Raw genomic sequence first — 12456 nt, forward strand, 5'->3', positions numbered from 1 at the left:
AGGGAGTCTGCTTCTCCCTCTGACCCTCCTCCTTCTCATGCTCTCTGTCTCTCATTCTCTCTCTCAAATAAATAAATAAAATCTTTAAAAAAAAAAACAAAAAAACAAAAAAACTGTCACTTAACCAAGTGCTTAGCATGTGCTGGACAACGTTCTAAGCGTTTTCCATATAGTAACTCATTAAACCTATAAGCTGGGTTTAATATTGATCATATTTTATAGTTGAGGAAACTGAGGCACAGAGTTCAAATGACTTGCCCAAATCACATAGCTAATAAGTGGTGGAGTGGAATTTTAACCTGGTGTGGTTCACCCAACACATATTGCCACACAGGTTGTTTACTATGTGTCAGGCATGGTCGTAGGTCCTGGAAGCACAAGAGTGAACACAACAAACTCCCTGATCTCCCAGGGCTGGGGTTCTTGGGGTCCTAGAACACTATATCCCCTAAGCACTCAGCGCGGTGCTTCTCATAGGACAAAAGCCTCAGTGAACATTAGCTCTGCTTCTCCTCTTACCCCTCTCTTTCCCGGGGCAGACATCACCAATTGACCACAGCCTTCTTTCCCGCAGAGCCCACTTAGGGCCCCCAAACCTGTCTCAAGACAGCACTTCCTCAGGTTTGCACGGAGAGCAAACCCATGTCAGCTCTGCGTAACCATGCTCTAGGGAAACAAATGAATGCTTCTGACCCCAAAGCCTGTGGTGTCCCCCACCTGGGAGGGAGCCGCAATCTTAGGAGACAGGCGTGGGGAAGGCTTGTACGGGAAAGAGCTGAGAAGCTGAGATTAGCCAGGGAGGTGGGGAGAAAAAGAAATGCCAACAGCACCTCAACCCTCTTGCTCTTGGCCCGGAGCTCTCCAGAGAGGATGAGCAGGGTGACGGGGAGTGGGGTCTGCTCAGGGTCTGGCCGTCCCCATGCAGCCCTGGTCCCTAGGGCCACTGAGTAGGGCTGATAATCCTGCTAAGCCCAGGGCTTCAGAGGCTGGCATTAGGCTGGGGGAAGGTAGAGGGGGCAAGGCAAAGGGCAAGCAAGCCCCCCCCCTCCCCCACCCACCCCACGGACCTGGAATCTGTTGCCTGCCACGGAGCCCGCCCACTGCCCGGCAGTGTCTTCCCACCCCTGCAGAAAGCCCCGCTGCAATGCCTGCTTTATGGTCTCTGCCAAATGAAGCACAAACTTAACTACATCACCCCCCCAACAGGACAGGGGAGAGGGTTGGGGGTGGCACACCGGGCTGCTTCAGCCCCCTAATCTAATCACCGGCGTGGGTCATTTCAATTACGGACACCAGAGTGTGGTGGGGGGCCTGGCTGCTCATAAAAGCCTCCATGCTGTTGCTCAGCTAATTATGAAGCTCTTATTGTCTCAGCAGGTAAATAACTCAGGACTGAAAGGTTCGGGCTGCTGAGACGGAGTGTGAGCCAGGGAACAGGACGGGGAGATGCCTGTGATGAGCCCCAGGGCACAGATGGGGTTGCAGGGAGGGAGACACAGCCATCCTGGAGGGAACAGGGCAACTGGGTCTCTGCCCTGGGATGATTATCCAACATCCAGGAATTGGTGGAGGAATTCCCTACCTTAAACACAAGATCTGAAGTTTACTAGAAGCCTCAGAGCCACACTAAAAGATAAAAATTTTAGGTCCACCTCCTTTTGCTAATCTCGCCTTTCTATGTATATTTAGATCCTTGAGAAGTGAGCACCGCCCCCCCTCCGCCCTGGGAGCCAGGGGTCATACCATGCTGCCTGTCCCCAGGGCTGGAGCTGTGATTGCTTTGGTTTGCTTCCTGGTCTGACCTGTCCAGGCTCAAAGCTGGACCCCAGAGGCTGGCTGGGTCCTCGAGATGTAAGGGTGAGGGGCTCAGCTTCCTTAACCACAACAGCTCCTCCCCTCTAGGACAGGCAGGGAGGCAGAGGGGAACCTCTCGAGAGGGGAGCGGGACCCTCCACCACCTAGTCATTGGCTGCACGCGAGGCCCCACAGGTATGGGAGACCACGGAAGCAGTGCCTAGAAGTTATTCTGAGATGTAATGACATATAAAATGGAGGGCTGGGCGCCTGGGTGGCTCAGTTGGTTAAGCGACTGCCTTCGGCTCAAGTCATGATCCTGGAGTCCCAGGATCGAGTCCCGCATCGGGCTCCCTGCTCAGCGGGGAGTCTGCCTCTCCCTCTGGCCCTCCCCCCTCTCATGTGCTCTCTCTCTCTCTCTCTCTCTCAAATAAATAAATAAAATCTTTTTAAAAAAAAAATAAATAAATAAAATGGAGGGCTGCCTGTCTAGCCCAGGGCTGTGCTTCGCTAAGTCTTTATTTTAGATGTCAGTGAAGTCCCCAGAACTGGAGCTATGATTTCTTGGTGAGTTCCGAAACTACCTTAGCTTCTGGGAAACAGCAGATGGTCGGAGCATTCACAGCTGGGAGAATCCCATTTTTGCTCTGTTCCTCAGTTTCCTTCCTCTATGAAACAGGAATCGTGAAACTTATAAACATTTGGAGGAGCCGAGCTAAAGCTGCTCTGTAAATAAGGGCTGCAGGCACCCTCTCTTCCTCCCACCGCACAGGGACTCTGTGCCCCTGACGTTTATTAATGTTGGCCTTGCTTCGGGACGCAGAGCTGAGCCTGGGGCTTCGAATGAATCCCTGGCCGCCATGTTCAGATCAGGGGCACTTGGAGCTTAGACAGAGGTGGTCCACCCTGGGGCCCAGCTTAGCGGCCAGGCTTCACTCCTCTTAGAGGCAGACATAAAGGACCTGGAGATGTTCTCCAGGGAGGCAGCAAAAGTGGGCTACACGGCAAGTGGAACGGGAAGGGCCTTGGGCAGCCCCCCCACCCAAAGCCCCCAGGAGAAGGCACGGGATGGCTTTAGTCCTTGGCCTGTGGATCCTGGAGTAAAGGCACTTGTGGGGAGAACCAGAGCCCATACCTGGATTCTGATAGAGGTAGTGGAAGAAGGAACACTTCAGACTAGAATCCCATCTGTTGATAGCAGGCAGGTCTTATTTTTATTTGGTGACGTATTATCTACTTTTCAAAGTACTGTTAAATACATTGCTTCATTCTGATCCTCAAAGTTCTGCGATTTGGTAGAGTAAGTAGGAGCAACCCCAATGCCAAACAGGGTAACTGAAGCTCTGAGACATTAAGCTCAAGGTCCCCTGGCTAGACAGTGTTGGAGCCAGGACCCAAACCAGGTGCTTTCTCCAAGGACAGCTGGAGAGGAAGGAGACTCCGCAAGGGGGAGTTCATGGCAGGCCTTTTCACCTTTAATAACCGAGGAAGTGAAGAGAGCTCTAGGGATCAACGTAGAGGCTCACTGAGCAGGTGGAGACAGAGGAGGCCAGGAATAGAACGGAGGAAGTGAGGAGGGAAACAGGTGGAGGGTTGCATGGACACTTCCTGTTCACAAACTTCTTATGTTCCTCATTTCATTAACAGCAGCACTGGAATTTCATGGACAATTGGCGTTGAGCACTAACTGGGAGGTAATGAGAGAGGGAGGATGCAGGTAAAGGCTGTTTGAATTTAAATTCTTTTTCTTTAGGGGGATGGGGGGCGGGTTTTTTTAAAGGCAATTTTAGCGCTGCAGAAAGTTCCTAGCAAACAGCTTTGGACTTTTGTGTCCTCTGCCGGTAGCATTAGGAGTGCTGGTTCTTGCTCAGCCTACCGTGGTCTACACAGCAAGCTCCCGATGGCTACCCTGACAGAGGGCAGAGCGACGCCGAAGCACTGGGAGTCTGACCTCGGGTAGACTCTCCCCTCAGACCTGGGAAGACACACGACACCTGCGTCCAACAGCAGCAGTGAGCTGGGACGAGCGGTTCTACAACAGCAGCTGCAGGGGTGCGGCGAGCAAAACTCTGTGCGGACCTGGGCAGAGACGGCGGAGGAGCCAAAACAGAAAATAGGGGGACTCCTCTAGGAGTATGTGGTCTGTGTGACAAGTGATGCACATACACACACACACACAACACACACCTATGTACATACCCTACACACGTACGTACACACACACACACACACACACAGGAGTCCATAAAACGTTCAAAGAGGGAAGTGTATAGAATAAGGTAAAACTAAAGCTAGAGAGAGGGGACAGAGTCACAGGATGATCGGGTGAAGAAGGTGGGGGAAGGCTGTTTTGAGCAGGGTCCTTAGACGGAGTGGCACACAGATTTGGTGACACAAAAGAATACGTGAGCTAGCTGTAGAGCCTGGGACGGAATGGCAAGCAGGTGAGCTGGCCTAGACGAAGCCTCCGTAAAAAGAAGCAATGGGAAATGAAGAAAGTCAAAATCAGAGGAAGGAAAATGTGTGGAAGACTTGAACTCTAACCTTCGAGTTCAGGTGACGGGGCCATGGGAACTGCCGAAAGGTAAGCCAGTCAGTACAGGTTCGGCCCCTGGAGAGTAAGAGCCAGAAGCTGATGAGTTACCCGAGTGCCCGGGGATCAGGGCTCTTCTGTCTTAACAAGCGTCTGTGGGCATAGATGGGAAGCTATGGGGCCACTGGGACTGTGATGGTTAGTTTTGTGTGTGAACTTGGCTGGGCCACAGGACCCAGATATTTGGTCAAACATTATTCTAGATGCTTCTGTGAAGGTATTTTTTACACGAGATTAGCATTTAAATCAGTAGACTTCGGGAAAACAGATTCCCCTCCAGAATGTGGGTGGGCCTCATCTAATCAGTTGAAAGCCTCAAGAGTAAAACACTGGCTTCCTGGAAGAAGCGAGAATTCTGCCAGCAGACACCCCCACCTCTGCTTTGCATTCAAACTGTAACTATTCCCTGGGTCCCCGCCCACCTGCAGATTTTGGACTGGCCAAGCGTCCACAGTCATGTGAGTAGTCTGGGCTGAATTGTGTTACCCACCCCAAATTCATGTTGAAATCCTAACCCCCAGTGCCCCAGAATGCGTATCCAGAGTAGGGCCTTTAAAGAGGTGATTCAGGTTAAATGAGGTTGTTAATGTGGGCCCTAATCCAATAGAGTTGGTGTCCGTATAAGAGGAGGAATCGGACACAGATATGGACGTGCGCAGAGGGAAGGCCACGTGAGGATGCAGGGACCAGTCAGCCAGTTGTGGGCCAAGGAGGCCTCAGAAGAAACCAACCCTGCTGACACCTTGATCTCAGACTTCCAGCCTCCAGAGCAGTGAGAAAAGACATTTCTGTTTAAGCCTCGGAGTCTGTGGTGTTTTGTTACAGCGGCCCTAGCTGACGAATACAAGGACAGTGGATTATAATCTCCTGGAACCCTAGGTTCATGCATGAAGCCTGGCCCCCAGCTCGGTGCCTTACACATGGTGTGTGCTGACCAAGTGTTGTGTTGACTGGGTCTGAGACGTCGGTTCCCGGCTTCCCTCCAGCAGTGATACGGTGCAGGGCAAGAGGCGCTCAAGGGAGACAGTGGGAACTAGAGCTTCAGGACACAGATGAGGTGCGAATCTTGCATTCTGCTCTGTACAAGGTTCACCTTGGGAATCAAGTCAAGCGAAGAATGATCTGTGACGGACGTATTTTGTATTCTCTGGAGTGCCCAACATAACACCTAGGACTTAATTGACACTCAGTAAACATTCTGAATGGCTGACTGAATGACCAAGACAGACCTGGGGGTGAAGTGATCTTTCATTTGAAAAAACAACCCTCAAAACACACATGTATGTAATGTACCTAGAAAGGCTCTGAAAGAGATTGCTAATGGTGCTCACTCTGGGGGTTGAAGCGATCTTTCATTTGAAAAAACAACCCTCAAAACACACATGTATGTAATGTACCTAGAAAGGCTCTGAAAGAGATTGCTAATGGTGCTCACTCTGGGGGGGTGAAGCGATCTTTCATTTGAAAAAACAACCCTCAAAACACACATGTATGTAATGTACCTAGAAAGGCTCTGAAAGAGATTGCTAATGGTGCTCACTCTGGGCAGGTGAAGTGATCTTTCATTTGAAAAAACAAACCTCAAAACACACATGTATGTAATGTACCTAGAAAGGCTCTGAAAGAGATTGCTAATGGTGCTCACTCTGGGGGGTGAAGCGATCTTTCATTTGAAAAAACAACCCTCAAAACACACATGTATGTAATGTACCTAGAAAGGCTCTGAAAGAGATTGCTAATGGTGCTCACTCTGGGGGAGTGACGTGGAATAAGAAGGCAGGCTTCCTTTGCACTGTATACCCTGAGATGTCCGGGCATTTTCATCATGAATGCCTAATCCTGGGTCATTCAGTACCTCCTCCGGTGTGAGTACCTGCACTGAAGGCCAAGAGGCAACAAGAGGTGAGGAGCTTTTTAACCCACGTGCCCCCTCCGCACGGCCCACAAAACCCCCCAGCCTGCCCCAAGTGCTGAGAAAGCAGCAGCCTCCGGGGCTCACGAGCTGCCCCACAGTGCCCAGAGGGAGCACAGGGTGACGGTATAGAGGCCCAGCATGACGGCGTAGGCTTGAAAGAGCAGTCGGTCAAAACGTTCCAGGAGGGCCAGCCACTTAACCCCCTGCCGGTCCGCCTGCTCCCAGGTTTGGAAGTAGGTGCTGATGGACTTAAGCTGGAACCAGACTTCCTTCAGGCTCCCTGGCTGCACCTGGTGCTCTCGACAGATCGGGGGCTCTGCATGAGAGAGGAAAACATCCTGGGTGAGCTGGGGGCTCCCGAGGCCCCCTGGGCTTCCTACTGGAGGCGATAGCCTCATCCTACAACGAAGGTTTGTAGGCAGAACAGGGCAGTGGATTGGGTTGGGCTTGGGGGGAGGTAGGGCTGTGCTCAGGGGAGCTCTGCGGAATGTGGCAGAGCCGGGTCGTGTGGGAAGCCTGTCTAGATTAGAGCCACCCAGATTTTCTGAGCTGGGGGCTGGCCCCACTAACTCCGTCGGAGCTTTAGGGGCTGGGATGATTATTTTTGTTTAATTGTGATATGATTTACATATAACATTATATGTCTCATGTGTATAGCATTTTATATATATATATATATATATATATTATATATAATCTATCTATCTATCTATCTATCTATCTTACCAGAGTAAGTCTGGTTAACCTCCACCACCACATAGTTACACATTGTTTTCTTGTGATGAGAACTTTTAGGATATATTTCTTTAGCAACTTTCAAGTATACAGTAAAAATACAGAATGCTTCACAAATTTGCCTCTCATCCTTGAGCAGGGGCCACACTAACCTCTGTATTGTTCCAATTTTGGTATATGTGCTGCCAAGGTGAGCACTGGGATAATTCATACACTTGCTCACATTAAGCAACAGGAACCCAAATACATACAAGCAAGTGTGCACACACACCAGTACTCTATTATTCCAGAGTCAGTCGCTTAGTCACTTCAGCTAACTGGCTAAAATTGGAAAATACAAACAAAAATAAGCAAAGTCAACTGAGGGCCTGACCTCTAAGCTAAAGTGAGGCTTTCTGGAAAGTCAGCAGGTCTCCAGAGAGGTAATATCAAATGCAGCACAGAGGCTAAGAAGCAAGTGTTTCAAATTTTTCACACAGCTGGACGCATGGCCTGGTGCTTCACCAATGGGAACCGGTGCGGAGAGTGATCAGGCAAGACAGGGGGCGGACCTCGAGGCTTCTCACAAACCTGGTACCCCAGCAAGCTGGGCCCTGGGATCCATTCTAGGCCCATCAGCATCAGTGTCCCCTCGAAGGCACAAGAGGGGCCCCTCCTGCCCATGGCTCCACTCATCATGGAGGAATCTGACCAGCAGGATGGACTTAAATAAGCTGATAACCAGGAAGGCCATGCAGACCGTGAAGAAGACTCCTGAGGGAAGGAACCAGAGGAAGTGTACTTAGCCACAGTGTCTGGGGCCTCTCCCTCCCCTGATCCGAAATGCAACATCAGATCTGTGACAGGAGTCATGGAAGATGGGTGTCTGGTGTCCCCAAGGCTGCTTACCAATCAGAGGGGTGCTCAGTGCGCTCCTTGGCATCTCGTCGGACATGTTGACCCTGAAGACGGTGTAGCCCACCAGCACGCTGGTCTTGAACACAATCCTGATACGGCAGGTGGGTGGTAGGTAGAAGCTCCCCAGATCCACAAGCATTAGGAAGATGCTGGGAATCAGCAGGCTCACAACATAGACCAGCGGACGCCTGCGAATTGCCACCTGCCCAGGGACAAGGCATCTACTGAAAAGGTCTGCGCTGAAGGACTAGAACCCATAGCCAAGAACACTCCCTGACATCCCAACATTTTTGCATAATGTGAAAAGACTATGTAGTTTAGAAAAAGGAGATTATTTTGTGGTTTAGAAAATAGAAAAAAAACCCTTTAAGCTTTTATGTGGAACTAAATTACTAATTATAATAAGAAGTGTCTATTTATTTGCCGCTTGCTGTATGCCAGGCACTAGCCTAAGTGTCTTCTGTGCCCTGTCCTGCTCAATCCTCACACCCATTCAAAGGGCTGGTCATTATTATCTCCATTCTACAGACAAAGAAACTGAGGTTCACAGAGATTGAACTGCTTGTTCAAACTCACACAGCTGGCAAGTGAGAAACTGTTTTAAATCGAGGTCTTACACCAAAATCTTTCTTCTTACGTCACTTCTACAACATATTGTACTGTTTTCGGCATAGCCTGTCCTCTGTGGAACGTGAGCGTCTCAGCACCTGTGTGTCTGTCAGAGTCTGGGCACGACCAAATGGCACCCCTGGGCCCTCTGAGGAGGGCTTGGCAAAGAGACGGCTGACAAGGTATGGGCAGGCAGAGGGCAGTGCCCAGGTATTTGGGATGGCTGGGTGAGCTGTCCCTACCCTGGGTCCTAAAGGGGCCTCGGGCTGGGAATGTGACTAGAACCTGAGGAGAGAAAGCTGGGTGGAGGTGGCCACCACGCAGGAGCTGTGGCTCCCCCCTCCCTCTTCGGGGCACAGCCAGCCTGGTGGTGATTCCATAGGGAGAAAAATGGACAGATAAGCATCTGACTCACTCTTCCCCTCTGTCCAACCTCCTGCCATTCCATCCCCTCTTCCCATCGGTCAGTGAGGCCATGGCTCGTCTCCAGGAGCACAGAGCAGGTGGAGAAGTGGATCTAAGTGGGGGGACAGCCGAAGATGTCCAGCAGGATGGCCGGGCCTACAGAGCTGCTGAATGGGTTTTGTAGCTGGGAATTGGAGACTCAAAAATTGCTGTTATTGCCATTTTTGTACACCTCTCTTGTCTGGGATGGTGATAGGAAGTGTCTTTAATAAACACAAAGTATTTTCATCAGAATGACAAGATTGCTTCCCCCCGACCCTTGGAGGGCAAAAGCAGCAACGATTAAACAATTCCTCATGGGGTGGGGGCGGGGGGGGGGGTGCCTGGGGGGCTCAGTTGGTTCAGCATCTGCCTTTGGCTCAGGTCCTGATCCCGGGGTCCTGGGATCGAGCCCCACATTGGGCTCCCTGCTCTGCGGGAAGCCTGCTTCTCCCTCTCCCACTCCCTCTGCTTGGGTTTCCTCTCTCGCTGTGTGTCTCTGTCAAATAAATAATTAAAATCTTTAAAGAAAAATTCCTCATGGGGCCAAAAATAATACCTACCTTATTCATGTTTACTGAACATATGAATGTCCTGAGCCCTTCACTGTTGGATCTGGACATAAAATAATGTCTGAAGTCTCCCATTTCTCTGATCCACCAAACAATTGAATGCTTTCTATGTGTCAGATAATGTGTGAGATGCTTTTACACATATGATGTGGTTTATTTAATTCTCACTGTGAGCTTGTTGGCAGGTAATAGAACACCCCCACTCTAGACTCAAAAACAAAGCTCGGCTCCTGAAGTAAGTTGAGTAAGTGGAAGAGCTGGGCTATACCCCACATCTGGTTCCCAGCCCAGTGTCTCTTCTGCCACAGCGTAGCTACAGCTCTTGGTCTGAGCAGACATCCGAGCTGAGTTCAGGGTTCTTCTCCCTCATCTCTGTCTCCCACTCTGCAAGGCAAGCACACAGAAGGAGCCCAGGCAGAGGCCAGGAATGGAGGAGAAGGTGGTGGGGAAGAGCTTGGCTGGGTGAGACCAGACATCTACCACCCTGCAGAAGCAAACGGGGCCCCCAGCTGTTGGGTCTGGGAGCATATCCCAACCCAGTGGAGCTTGGGAGGCCAGAGCCGATGGGAGGACTCTAGTCTGGCTATTATCTTTCACATTGAGCATAATTGGCTGCAAATATCTAAACGAGGGCAACACTCATGCTTTGTAATAATTTGGTTAAAACACATTTCTACCACAGCGTAGTCAACAAGAAAAGCAACAACCAAACGGACTGTCACCACTCTGGGCCTCGCAGGCTGTCTTGGTCATACTATGGAAGAGATGGCTGTGGTTAGCAGGGGATGGGAGGAAGGGAGCCGGATGGTTGGGGTCCACAGGGGTCTTGTGCGGTGTGCCCGGCCTGGGCTATGTGGGGTGGGGGTGGGGGGTGATCAGCCTGCTCTCTCTAGAAGGGAGAAGTGGGAAGACTCCCCTAGAGACTTCATGGCAGGTATGATGTGAAGAGGATGAAAAGCGTTAAGAACACCACCCTAAAGAAAGTCCAAGTAGGCAGGGTGGTTAAGCAGAAACAGCCCAGACTTAGAGTCAAGGGACTTGAGCTCCAGGGCCCCTCAATTCTAAGTGCCCACGTGTGCTAGTTTAAGTGATCCTGGCTGCATGCCTTGATTTTCCTTTTTTAAAAAAGCACTTTACTGGGGAGCCTGGATGGTGTAGTCACCGCAGATATAATTAATTGGTTCAGATGAGTGTCTAACTCTTGGTTTTGGCTCAGGTCTTGATCTCAGGGTCGTGGAATCAGGCCCCATGTTAAGCTCTATGCTGGGCGTGGGGTCTGCTGGGGATTCTCTCTCTTCCTCTCCCTCTGCCCCTCCACTCTCTCTCCCTCAAAATAAATAAATAAACCTTTTTAAAAGACTAATAAGTAAATAAATAAACACCTTACTTTTGCTTGCTGAGCATCTTGGCTATGATTGAGATTGGCTGTCGTATCTAAATAACATTCCCGTGTCACTAGCAGATGCTTAGGTGGTTCCTCTCTACCCAGAGGCTGATGCAGAGAGTGAACATAACCCTGGGCCAGAACCAAAGACGGCTCCCCAGTTTTATCAGACCACGTGCCCCCCAAGGCGACGGGGGAGAGGTGTGACGAGCCAAGAGGCTGGGAGGCAGGCTGGCTTCGTGGGCATACAGCTTGGGGAGTTACGCAGGGCCCGGCGCTTAGAAGGGCCTGGCGCTTCATTTCAGGCTCTGCTGGTGCCATTTGGAAACTCGTAATTTTTGAACAGGGAGCCCCACATTTCCCTTTGTCCCTGGCCTCACCAACCATGTAGCCAGGCCTGTCAGGAGGATCTTTGTCCCTGGATATCAACAGTAGCTGAAAGTAGAAGGGAAACACGTAGCTCCAAGGGTAGACAATTAGCTCTGCTGTCACATAAAGCAGAAATCTCCCCTGCCTATGTTTGGCTTATACAATTATACAGTTAGATAGGCCCTCTCTTTGGTTTTCTTCAAGAAAAAAGGACCTCCCTTTTTATTTAGGAGCAATATTGATTTCGGAGCAGTATTACTTGTGGACTAGACTAATTTTCTCCACAAGCCCAGTGCAGCCTAAAGAAATTCTAAATTTTATCACATAGCTTTCAGAAATGGTTTGTTTTCGTATCTCGTTTGATCCTCAAATCCCTTTATTCTCTTGTTTAAGGAACATTAATTGAGCATGAACAGAACGTCAGGCACTTTTTAAAATAATGGAATTAGAACAGTTAATAGGATAGGTTTCTGCCCCTCTCCATCCCATGAAATCAGCAACTGGACTCTGGAGGTTGGATATTTTAGAGTCTGCACGTAGAAAGGAAGTTTGCTCCAGAATGGACCATACCCAGAGTCTGTACCTGATTTAGATGATGAGACTTGGGACCTTCTGAGTTTATATTTAGATTATATGTTGGTCTCAGAGTTGGTGCTGAAATGGGTTAAGACATTTAGGGATGTTGGGATAGGGTGAATGCATTTTACACATGTGATGGACATGAATTTGGGGGAGCCAGAGGGCCAGAGGGCAGTGGACTATAATGGGCTGAGTAATGGCCCAAGAATTAATGTCCTTCCTGAAAGCCAAGAATGTGACTTATTTGGAAATGGGATCACCGCAGATATAATTAATTGGTTCAGATGAGGTCTTACTTCAGTAGGGTGGGCCCTTATCCCAATAGAACTGGTGTCCTTATGAGAAGAAGAGAAGAGATACATAAAGGAGAATGCCACGTGAGGATGGAGGCAGAGATTGGAGTGATACATTTACAGGCCAAGGATTGCTGGGAGCCACCAAAAGCTAGGAGAGAGGCCTGGAACAGATTCTCCCTCGGAGTTCCCAGAAGGAACTAATCATGCTGACACCCTGATTTTTAGCCTCCAGAACTGTGAGAGAATAAATTTATTCCTGTTGTTTTAAG

At 49.9% G+C, this 12456-nt stretch overlaps 1 protein-coding gene and 1 non-coding gene across 5 annotated transcripts in view; both read right to left on the reverse strand.

Moving 5' to 3' along the window:
* Positions 1-3014: 3014 nt before the first annotated feature.
* Positions 3015-12456, reverse strand: part of HTR3B (5-hydroxytryptamine receptor 3B) — a 51963-nt gene continuing 42521 nt past the window's right edge. For all 4 annotated transcript variants that reach the window (XM_078058974.1, XM_078058973.1, XM_078058972.1 and 1 more), the window contains 3 exons: positions 7926-8136; positions 7608-7790; positions 3015-6618 (listed from right to left, as the gene is read on the reverse strand). In XM_078058974.1, the coding sequence (XP_077915100.1) occupies positions 6383-6618; positions 7608-7790; positions 7926-8136 (630 nt within the window). In that variant the 3' untranslated portion in view covers positions 3015-6382. The remainder of the gene's footprint in view (positions 6619-7607; positions 7791-7925; positions 8137-12456) is intronic.
* LOC118533145 (U6 spliceosomal RNA) lies at positions 7132-7235 on the reverse strand. Its single transcript, XR_004916079.2, has one exon. It is a non-coding gene; the product is annotated as a U6 spliceosomal RNA (small nuclear RNA).

The sequence above is a fragment of the Halichoerus grypus genome, chromosome 11 (genome assembly GCF_964656455.1).
Source record: "Halichoerus grypus chromosome 11, mHalGry1.hap1.1, whole genome shotgun sequence".
In the NCBI taxonomy this organism is placed as follows: Eukaryota; Metazoa; Chordata; class Mammalia; order Carnivora; family Phocidae; genus Halichoerus; species Halichoerus grypus.